The sequence below is a fragment of the Argiope bruennichi genome, chromosome 1 (assembly GCF_947563725.1).
Source record: "Argiope bruennichi chromosome 1, qqArgBrue1.1, whole genome shotgun sequence".
Taxonomy (NCBI): domain Eukaryota; kingdom Metazoa; phylum Arthropoda; class Arachnida; order Araneae; family Araneidae; genus Argiope; species Argiope bruennichi.
In genome coordinates, this window is record NC_079151.1 from 29252912 (window position 1) to 29265097 (window position 12186).

Genomic DNA, 12186 nt, shown 5'->3' on the forward strand with positions numbered 1-12186 from the left:
GTGAAGAAGAATATACAACTGATGAGATATTTCTAGCAATGAGCTATTACCTTAGATTCTTTTAAAATCGATTTTAAGGATATTTTTTATAATATGTATATGATTTACACTATATAGATTGTATTTTTAGGTGTAATTTTTATAACTCGATTTGGATGAAAATAGTAAAAAAGATAAATCCGATTTCCTGCATATCAATTGGAATAGGGCAAATCGGGGAAACCTGGAATAAATAAGCAGGATACGTGTTGTTTATAGTTTAAGGTGAAAATAAAATCTTGTCCTGAATATAAAAATTTACTGCGCAAAAGCTATTATAGTTAGAAGTGTGTTCCTTTTCTTAATATATAAATCTCTAAATTATAATTGTAATTTGATCAATGAGTTCGAAAATTTCAAAGTGTGTTTCCTTTTTCGATAGAAAAATGCCAATTTGATATTCTTGTTCTCACCATAGGTTGTCCAGAATCTGTGACCTAAATCTTTAATGATTGGGTGAAATATGTATAACAAAGTCTAAACTCCTATTGAACAGAAAAGGCTGATTCCATTTCACGAAATCACAAAAATCAACGCGCTTTTTCTCTCAAATCCACTTTGGACAATGTTAAAAGAAAAGAAAAAAAGCTCTTATTGTAGAGCGATGCAATGATAAAAATTTGTATTTATTATCTTCAACGATTAACATTATTATTTCAAAGATCTTTACTGTAACTATCTCTAAGGGTTGTTTTTTTACCGGCTAAATGATTATTAACAGTTATACAGATGTTGGGAAGACTTTATGTTCATGTTGTAAATTAATTTTATTATTATATTCAGAGATTTAATTTTTCTGCCAAAAAATTTTCCTTAAACGATATTTTTCATGAAAATTATGAAGTTTGCTTTTATTGTAAGCAAAGGAGTATTCTTTATTGTAATATAAGGAGCAAAGTCCGTAGAAAAAATATTCGATTTGTGAGAAAAATAAATATTCCAACATAAACGCAAAATCATTTTTAAAGTTATTGTTTACATTACACATCTTAAACGTTCTCCATGACATTATGAACAGCACTTGGTTTTGGCACATATTGCCAGGGAAGGGGGGATGTCCTTTAGGTGGACGTATGATGAAAAGACCAAAGGCTCAGTGATGGATGAAAATGCTTAAAATGCTTATAAGAAAACACGAAATACAAATAACATTAACGAAGCGCACAAAAAGTAGCATCTGTAGAAAACAGCAACACACATTCACAAAATTGCTAATAAACAACCGCAAAAGCTCAAAAAACTCAGAGAGAACTCGATGAAGAATTTTTTTTAAAAAATCTCTCGATTACTAATTTTCCGACTACTTTCAATTTTGTCTTGCGGGTATTTATAATCTACTATGACAGAAGAAAGAAGCTTCTAAAAGAATATTGTATCTTCGCCAAAATTTGGGTAATTTAAGGTATCTTTGTTTTGTTTTTTCACTAAAGTCGCTATATGGTTGCTGAATTTGTCGCCAAGACCGAGAGATATTCATTTGAAATTCATTCGGCATCCGTTAGAGCTATAGATAAAACTCTTCCGTACTAGAAAACCTATTATGCAGGCAAGCAATATTACAAATTCATACGAATGTTTGATGTTTCGTTCTTTTTTTCTGATAGCAGTTCTGATAAGACTATTCAAACCAACTGGAAAAATAACTATCCGCAATAAAATAAGGAGTTCGACTCAAAATAAAAAAGTATTTTTCGACTTTTTCCTTTTAGGTCTTAATTTTCACATTATTGTAGTTAAGAAAAATATTGAATAATTATTGATTTTCCTTTTATTGATTCTTTTCTTTTGCTTTGCTTCGCGCATAGTAATACTCGAGCAACTATGATTTCGCATTTTCCGTAATGGCGCCTTAAAATATTTTAAGAAAAGAGATGCAAATTTATTTTGTATGAAATTAATTGATAAACATTATTTAAATTTTATTAAAAATCTTTTGAGTACATTTATTTAAATATTCCATCATAAGATAACCTTTTATATATAACTAGGAATTAGAAGTGAATTGTTTTTCACATATTAACTAGATGACAATTTTTGTCTCGTTAATGTACTGTCTTAATATTCCATAGAAAATTGAAGTGCTTGTGGATTGTGTACTATAAGATGCTATAATTTTTGTATCAGTTATAATGTTTTTGTACGAATTAATTCAGCTTTAATTTTAAGAAGTTATCAGTTTATGTGTGTGCGAGATGATGAAGGCTGATGAGCTATGTATATTCCATGCTTTTAAGTCACCAAATCATTTTACTTTGATAAGGCATTTGAATACAAAGTTCTGTGAAATTTCTCAATATCTGAAATTTAAAAATTTTAAATCTGAATTTCAAAAATGTTTTGCTCACTGAATATTTATATAAAACTTGGCAAATTTCCCATGATTTTTTTTAAACGTGTGTTAATTTGTTTGATAGCAAATAACGTTAAATTATCTTTAGATGTGACGCGTTCCATATTATATTAAACAAAAGATCTAATCAGATAAATCAGATAATCATGTTTAAAAGAGATAACAATATCTGCGATTTAACTTGCAACTATTGTAATATTTTTTGCCTTTCTTTAACAGAAAAGAAACAAAGAAAAGTTTGAAGATGAGGCTATTCAAAATAAAACTCAGATTCAAGTGAAATATTTCTTAAATAAGATCGAATTAACATTAATTCTTTAATGAAATATTCCAGATAATAATTTCCATTGTTTTATACAATAAGAATAATTACAAATTTAATGATAATGATTGTTTTTATAATTCAGAAAATACAAATTTTCTGTTTGCTAAGAATATTGTTTTGCTAAGATAATAAACTAATTTGAAATAATTTTTAATACTAACTGAATAAATTAATATGAAAAAATTATTTTTTCTTTTGTCATTTTAATGTTTGTTTATCGATTTATTACGTGACAGGAAATCAACAACTATTTGGGATTAAGGTGAATTTTTCCTGGATGGCAGTCTTCTCAGTACAGACCTTTCCGAATAAATATTCTAGAACAACTCCAGGACTATATTCTTCTTCATAAGGGAGCTATAAATATAATTTTATATAGCTGATCACATATAGATAACACTATTAGAACAGTCTTGTCGAGTGACGGTGGCAGTGATACACCTTATCAATATTAATATCATCGCCAATTCCTAAGTGAAAATAATTGTGATCTCACAGCTGTGCAAAGCAAAATGGCAGATAAATGATTGTTTGACGGCTCCGTTTCTGCATAGCTCTTTTATGTTCCATTTTTTAACCTATATGTCGCAAAGGAATTTTCCGCACTCTAAGCGAATTTTTCATGTGGAATGAGTTAATTCGGTTATCATGCTTTTTACATGAGTGAAAAAAGTAATACCAGAAGATTCTTCACTTAATATGTGATTATTTATAATATTTGGGAAAGAAGGCGATGCATTGCGGTCGAAATTTTAATTAATTGTTCAAGAATATAATTTGTTTTATATTTTTAATTTAAATTTAGAGAATTTTTTATTTTATTTTGGAAGAATTCAGCATAATGGGAACGCCATATCCCCGCCGAAGGATATTATGTATGTATTATTTATAACTGAATTTTTTTCCAGTTATTATATCTTTTAATATTGTATTAATTATTTTGATGTTTTAATAGCATGTGAAAGCAAATTGAAAAAATTAATTTTTTTGTTTATATTTTTGGAAGCACACTTGTATCACTTAAATTACTCCATATTGCAATAAACATAAAAGTAATTGTAGTTATGTATATGCTCTGCTGTATAATTATGTTGTAGATTGTGTAGCTATGTATACATCTGTTTCTAAATATTTAGGCTGAATACAAGTAAACGTTGATTACCGAAGTCAAGAGAATGAATATTACCTATTTTTCAAAAAGAATAAGTTAATTAAAAATTCGTTTAATTAGCAATTAACCACAATTTTTTCCAGCAGTGATTCCGTGGGAAATTATTTTACATGAAATATTTTATACCTACATAAAATTCAAAATTTAACTTTTTCTATGATGCAATTAGTGCACTTTTTTTCCTCCGACTTTTATTTATTTTTCAAAATTTAATAATAAACAATAAAATTTAATAATTGAATAGATGTAAGTGATTTTAAATAAAGAAATTTACAGATATTCATAGTTAGGCTACAGTTAGACCTTCAGTTACGATAATTTATTTTTGGATATTTCTGTTTGATTTTTAAATATTTTGGCAATATTTTAATTGATTTTACGAGTTCTGAAGTGTAATTATTAAAAAAAAATAGCGACCGATAGAGAAAATTTTTCTGTACAATATATTTGAAATATAATAAGCCTTTTCATAAAAATTTAAAAGTTTTTAAAATGTATATTCAAAATTTTTTTTTCTCAAATAATAGAATATAAGCAGAGTTTTAATGAAATTTTTATGATGCTTGGTTAAAATATTTTTAATTAGTGAAAAAAAGTGAAAATTTTATCCCGAGCGAAGCTGGGAAAAAGCTGATTTGAAATAAAACATTAAATGTTATAATAACAAATGCCTATTAATTAAATAAATATCTTGATGAATTTCATATGCAGGAAAAGCTGTCTGTAAGTCTTTAAGAAAGAAAACAATTATTTCAAAAGAATGTATTGATAATGCCCTTGATTTATTATTTAACCCTTTCTAGGGCCGTGGGAAGTATGCTTCCCACCAAATTTATCAATCTTTGTATGAAATTATGTAGGTTGGCATAAGTTCTGACAAATATTTTTAGTAAGTCAGAAACTTAGATGCTTCAGTTCTTTATCTCAGACAAAATGATGTGTCGATTTGTTACTTAATTATTAATTAACCAAATTAATTAATTAATCAAATTAAACTTATCTAATAAGCTAAATGAATCCCTTTTATTATTCTAATTTCAAGCCTAAAAATATTTTAACATAATACGACTAGAAAAAATAGCCCTTTAAAGGGTTTAACGTCCTTAATAATTTTTTTAATGATAAACGAACTTTCATGCTTTATTTCACCTTTTTTTATATTTCTTAAATATTCTATGAACTAAATCTTTAATTATTAATAATTAAAATTTTTTAACTGAAATTATTCTTATTTTGATGTAAGTGAATAAATAGTACGTAAGTTTTAAACATGATTACTGAAAACTTCTCATTTGTAAATTTCAAACACCTTCTAAAAAATTTCGTGTATGTAAATTTGGAATCTTTTAGTGTCTGATACGGTTTAATTAATACAAGATCAAGCTTAGTAAAAACATGAAAGACACATGATAAGCAAAAACACAGAAGAAAAACTTCTTTCATTCCGAAGGAACAGAATTAATTAGCATCTGAAGCAATGTCTTCCAGTAAAAATTCTAAATCAAAATAACTAATATATTTATATTTACTGGCGAAGAAGTCAATCCGATTACAGCGCATTAATTTTTGTTGAATTCACTTCAGATTTTTCCAGTTTTCTAAAAAATCGTCTGCTAAGGGCATGAGTAGATTCATATCTCCAACATCCGCCTCCAACACGATTAATTCTTTGATAATAGCCGAAATTTTATTATAAATAAGAGTCATTTTGAACTACAGACAATAAAGCATATTATAATGTCAGGATGCCTTTTACTCAATAACGTTTATTACCTTCAAAAAGACAACTGCCGAAACTTATAGAAAAATAAAAGCAACAATTTGAGATTGCAAAATTGCATTCATTAGAAGATTCAAAATTTATATAGCTATTGAAATTATTACCTTGCAATAATTTCAAAATGTTTTCTAAAACTTCTATTTTCATGCTTCTGTAAAAAATATCTTATCTCTTCTAATAATAAAGGAAAATACATATGTTAGCACTTTGCAAGCTAGACCATTTTATCTATAACTAACAAGTTAGATACAAATGTATTTTAAAGGGTGAGAATATGCATCTCACAGCGATTTTATTGAAATTTGAATTAAATAAAATTAAGTGAGGATTTTGTATTTTTCCGAAATGAGTTCCAAAAATACTATTGCATGAAAAGGATTTTTAAACAATAAAAAGTTGTCTTTGTATTGATATAATTTATTTATCGTATAGGTTTTTCCTGAATCTTAATAATTTTGAAAAAATATTGTTCACATAATTTTAACAATCTAATTAATTGTTGCACTGAGATTCAAATCATTTTCATTTTATCATTAATTACTTTTTCACATCATTTTCTTTTATCGTTAAAAGCTAAAGATTGTATTTATTATTTCCGCAAGACACATAATTAAAGAGAAAAGGAATTACTCTGTTACGAAAAATTTTGTAAATCTAAACAATTCAATAGCATTATGGAAATTGACTCCATCAAAAATATTTATTTACTCAATTAGCGTAGCAAGACCAATGGAATTAAAATAGCAAGACATTGATATTTGTCACAATTTGATGCTAAAAATATCTTTATGAAGTATCATGAAATTATATATTTGAGTTATAACTGAACTCGAATAACTAATATTCCGGGCGAACCAGATAGTATTAGCTTTGATCCCCTGCTACTTGATTCATAACGATATTCAGTTGTGCATTGCATAAGAGGATTTAAAGTAATGTTAACAAGCGGCTAAAAGCTTTAGATGCTTGTTAAAACTTTAAACTAACATTAACAAGCAGCTAAAAATATCAATATGGCGGTAGGTATGTGAATCAGGTTTGTTCTATTAATATATTTTCTGTCTAAAAGGCTTGAAAAGCTGTGAGATGGGAATCGTTTTAAGCCCAAGAGACAATTCGAGACTTATCGACGAATTGAGAATTGAATTTAGAGTTTGCATTTAGAATTTTGAATTTAGAGTTTGCATTTAGAATTTTGAATTTAGAGTTTGCATTTAGAATTTTGAATTTAGAGTTGCATTTTATAAGGCTTTTATAAATGGTTTAATATTATCGACTAAACTTTTCTAATAAGCTGGAAGTTTGGTGGGCTGATTAGCAATAGAAAAAACTTTCATTAACACAAAAGAGGAGAAACATTAAAAAAAAAAAAAAAAGAAAGGAGCAAGCAAATGGTTTCTTATTGTTAGCGAACAAATTTCTTAAGTTGCATCGTAATGAGTAGAGTCCTCCGTATCTTTTTTTTTACTTCTCGCATACAAAGTACGGTTACGAGAAAGTATTGTAATAGTCAAAAAATTCAATCATGAGATTCTAACGAATTTCCTCATTTCATACCTCCCCCCCCCCCTTGAGAACCAAAAATATAATTTTGGAATAATATTTGGCTGTCTGAGAATGGAATAACATAAAAACACCTTGGGCTAGAAGGATGGAATTTGATACGCGATTTTTAATGTGCCAAATCTTCACACTATTTCCATCAAATTTTGAACGAAATCACTTCGGTGGAAATGTGTTAGCTTGCATGTCCAAACGCAAGTGAATACAATAAGTACAAAATATAAGATGGATAAATTTTGGATGGATAAATTAGATATAGATGGATAAATAGATGGGTGGATAAATAGATGGGTGGATAAATTTTGGATGGATAAATTAGATATAGATGGATAAATAGATGGGTGGATAAATTTTGGATGGATAAATTAGATATAGATGGATAAATAGATGGGTGGATAAATTTTGGATGGATAAATTAGATATAGATGGATAAATAGATGGGTGGATAAATTTTGGATGGATAAATTAGATATAAATGGATAAATAGATGGATGGATAAATTTTGGATGGATAAATTAGATATAGATGGATAAATAGATGGGTGGATAAATTTTGGATGGATAAATTAGATATAAATGGATAAATAGATGGGTGGATAAATTTTGGATGGATAAATTAGATATAGATGGATAAATAGATGGGTGGATAAATTTTGGATGGATAAATTAGATATAGATGGATAAATAGATGGGTGGATAAATTTTGGATGGATAAATTAGATATAAATGGATAAATAGATGGATGGATAAATTAGATATAGATGGATAAATAGATGGATGGATAAATTAGATATAGATGGATAAATAGATGGGTGGATAAATTTTGGATGGATAAATTAGATATAAATGGATAAATAGATGGATGGATAAATTTTGGATGGATAAATTAGATATAGATGGATAAATTAGATATAGATGGATAAATTTTGGTATGCAGTTTTTGCATCTAAAATACAGATCCATATCGAATCTTGAATTAATTTTTGCCCATAGATTGACCATCTATCGGTCTGTTCATTCGCATGCTTATAAATGGGATAGCAAAAAAACTCAATGATTTAAATAAATGAGATTGGGGACGTTATTATTATTTTTTTACTATAATTATAGTTCTAGATCAAATTTTGAATTCAATCGGTTGGAAAAAAATCGTTCAAAATAACATTCGGTTTCTTTTCTCTATACTAAGAAGCACAAAACGTAAATGTGACAGATTCAGAAAATAAAAATATGAATATTCGTGGCATTTATCGCCTTATTCAAGGTCCACAATTTACATGCTGAGTGGAGTGGGGGAAGGATCATCGTCCGAAGTCACCAATGTAGCGGATTGGTATGAGAGAGGATAGAACCTGGTACCTTGTGGTTCGCAGCCGAATAACATGACCACAATACAAAAGCAATTGCCCGTGTAGCGTAGCTGTTAATTGGCTTATAAGTTTTCACTACAACATCTTCAGCAAAGAGTATATAAGAGTTTCAGAGAAACCACTCCAGCTGGCTTCCATGTTGTTATATAAATATAAAGTAGGAGTGTTTTCTCCCCCCTTAGAAAATTGTCTATTGAGTGATGAGAGAAGGATCTTTCCTTCCCATCGTTGGATGTTGAAGCAGATAGTTGCTGAATAGATTCTCATTTAATCGAATCTTGGCGGATTTCCTAATAGGGAGCTGTTTAGGACCCTGGATTGAGAGGAGGCTCCCAAGTAAATCGATTGAAAAAGTTAATTTTCCTAGTTGCCAAGAAAATAATTTAAAAAAAAATATATGAATTCGATGAATAATAAAATATTGGAATTATATTAAAATATCAAATATAATTGTTGGGTTCCTATGGATTTTCAATACATTGGTTTTGTTATTAGAAATTTGCATGTACCAAATGTCTGCTTCAACCATATTATTCGCAAATGTAGATGCTGGACAGTCTAGAGCCACAATAAAGAAATTAATACAAAAGTCGTGGGGTAGACCAAGACCAAACCCATTTTCACAATGATCATAAAATGAAAAAAAAAACTTTTATCTAAATTGAATTATTAATATGTTAAAAATGTGTTGAAAAATGACAATAAACTGGCCAGTTTATTAAAAGAAGGGTCGCATAATGTGCCCTGTCAAAAGAGGCAAAATCCCTATCCCTTCTCATTCAACTTTCAAATGATTAATAGCATAAAAGATGTATATCCCTACGAATGACATATTCTCAGAGTGTATCCTTTAATAATTCAAAAGGTTTATCACTAGTACTGCGTCCTACTTTCCATTGTGTCTTATTACGCTTAATCTGTAATACCTTTCTTCAGCCATGTTTTTGTGTTATTGTAAATTTGTATTCCGTTAAGCTGCGTTATATTCTTTGTCTGATACATGCTATTATTTTACTTAATACTTTCCCAGAGTCCTCTGTAAGAGCTATCTTTTGCGATCCCATGCTCTATTAGCAAAAATGACTTGTTTCTATATCTTCTAGAACTTTTGAATTATCCTCTATATGTTTGTCTATATTATTAATTATGTATTAATCATTATTTTTACTATTATGAGATCCAGAGCTGGAACAAATGTCTGAACATGAATGTGAGTTATGTTAAAAAGTAATAAATAGGCAACATTTTTATTTCCGTTTCATATATTCATTCAGTGATTATTTTTTATTATTGTGTTCAAAAATAGGTGCATTACTTATAGATACCTTTAAAATTATTGAAAATTATGATCTATATTTAGCAATCTTCTTCCAAATTTCTTTTAAAATTTCCTTTTTTTTTTTGATTAAATAATACATATGGCTTATACTCCATTAAATATATGTATCAAATTAAATATTACATTAAAAATTAAATCAGGTTGAAAAAAACAATTTAGTGTTAAAAAAAACATGTTAGTTAAAAACTGATGTAATAAATTGTTTTCTTCTTCGGTTTTTGACGACGAATATTTACAAAGTTGTGTCTCTGCTTATTATTCTAAGATCAAAAATATGGATTTTTAAATTATAAATCCTATATCTGAATAAACCGTATCTATTTTATAGGAAGCGGAAAAAGTAAAAAATACCAAAATTTTTATCCCAGGTATCTCTTGTATTGACGATAATGCATCTCCCATATGATATTACTAATATTAAATACACATTTTTAGATTTAAAAAATATTGAGAATTTTTTTCAAATAAGAATAATAACATTATTATTGCCAATAATTTTTATGGTTTAATACCATCTGGCATTCATTTGTAAATCTATAATAAAATTATACTAGTATATGCAACTAAATTAAAATCTTAAGAAAAAAAGCAAAATAATTATGTATGTTTCAAAATTTACTCATTAAAAAAAAAATCATAGCTCCTTACATAATTATTAAAGCCTTAAAGAAATGATGGAATAACTCACGAAAAAATACCTACATTAATTGATCTACTGTACTTTTTGTGAAATATCTTTAACAAAGATCTTTATAGAGTTTATTGTCTTTAGCGAATCAACTGTTTTGTTAGCTTATGCTGTAAAGCAGTTTTATGATGAGGTTTGATATCGGATAAAATACGTCACTTAGTTGATAGGTTATTAAAATTTATGAAGGTACTTCGAAAACAATAATTTTTCGCAAACAATAGTCCCTTTTTCTTGTTTCCCCAATGTTTAAAGACAGAGTAATAAAGTAACTTATTTATCCTCGAAGCTATAAACCTTTTAAGCATGTATGACATTTCATTTAAATTTAAAAAAGATTACAAAATTTAAAGGGATTTTATATCTTATACATTTTGAGTCACGTTGTTTTTGTAATAATCTATCATACGATATGAATTTGCATCTCAGAAATTCGTAATAAAGCTTTGTTGCATTGTTACGAATTCGTAATATTGCTTCGCAGAGCAGTTAAGTCTTCAGTTAAGGAAGCTAGCTTCACATATAACTCAAATGGATATTGAAGGGATACTGATACATAATGGGGCCTGGCGATAAACTTGGCGCCCGTTTGTTGACTTTGGTGACAAATTCGAAGATTACTGAAAAAGCAGTTAGAGAGTTATGAGGGTCTTCATAAAACCTTCTTTGTTACGAAAATTATAAATTATATCTTCTCTATTACGGCTTCACAGGCACTTGCTCAAACCATTCGAAATCATGTTCGTTAATGTTATCCGGCCAACATTTTTCCACGTAGGCATAAGATTGATTGATCTTCAATTAAGCATTCAACCAAACTGATAATATAAATCCAACATGTAACTTTACAGTGTTTCCTCGTTACTCGTTCTGCGAAACATCGCTCACTAAGCGCGCCTTCATTTTTATATTTTGTTTTGCTCATTATCCGAAGTGCTCGTTGTGCGAAATTTGATTATGAGAAAATTAATTCTGCATTTTGTCACCAGATGTTGCTGCAATGATGTTCCAAAAAGTCACGTTACTGCTCTTGGATACTATTTTTATGATTATAGCTGTCGCCATTCTAGAATAAATAGTGGAGAAGGTTAAAAGCATAAGTCTAAATAGCTGACTATAAAGTAATAAGGAAGATAAACAGAGTAATGTTTATTCCTAGATCTTGTGTAGAACGAAATGAATGAAAAGTTATACATATAGTCGCAATCTCTTTTTCATGCTGCTAAATTTTTAATAAATAATCATATTTGGAAATACTGCAGTTTTAACAATGCACTATTTTTCTCATTAATTCCTTATATTCCAATTCTTATTGAATATATTCATAAATACATTTCTGAATTACCTTTTCAAGCAACTAAGTATTTCTCAAGAATTCAGCGAATACACAATTTTTAAATAATCATTAAGTTTAAACAAAAAGTATTCTCTTCAACTTTTAAGCAAAGAAAAATTATTAAAAAAAAAAAAAAAAAAAAAACTAATATAATTTATTGGGAGGATATGCCGGACCAGGCCGTCATCCTCGTGATCTTATCAACGTTTAAAATTAGGAAATCCAT

General features: G+C 28.1%; 2 protein-coding genes across 3 annotated transcripts in view; one reads left to right on the forward strand and one right to left on the reverse strand.

Moving 5' to 3' along the window:
* The window catches only part of LOC129980553 (trafficking kinesin-binding protein 1-like), a 120702-nt gene that overhangs the window by 66144 nt on the left and 42372 nt on the right, over positions 1–12186 (reverse strand). The gene's annotated exons all lie outside the window — the stretch shown is intronic.
* The window catches only part of LOC129980578 (uncharacterized), a 105002-nt gene that overhangs the window by 20469 nt on the left and 72347 nt on the right, over positions 1–12186 (forward strand). Inside the window, exon 1 of one of the 2 annotated variants that reach the window (XM_056090956.1) lies at positions 3295–3589. The exons of the other annotated variant lie outside the window; for it this stretch is intronic. Coding sequence (XP_055946931.1) covers positions 3556–3589 — 34 coding nt within the window. The 5' untranslated portion in view covers positions 3295–3555. Of the gene's footprint in view, positions 1–3294; positions 3590–12186 lie in introns of those variants that run through there. 2 annotated transcript variants of the gene reach the window in all.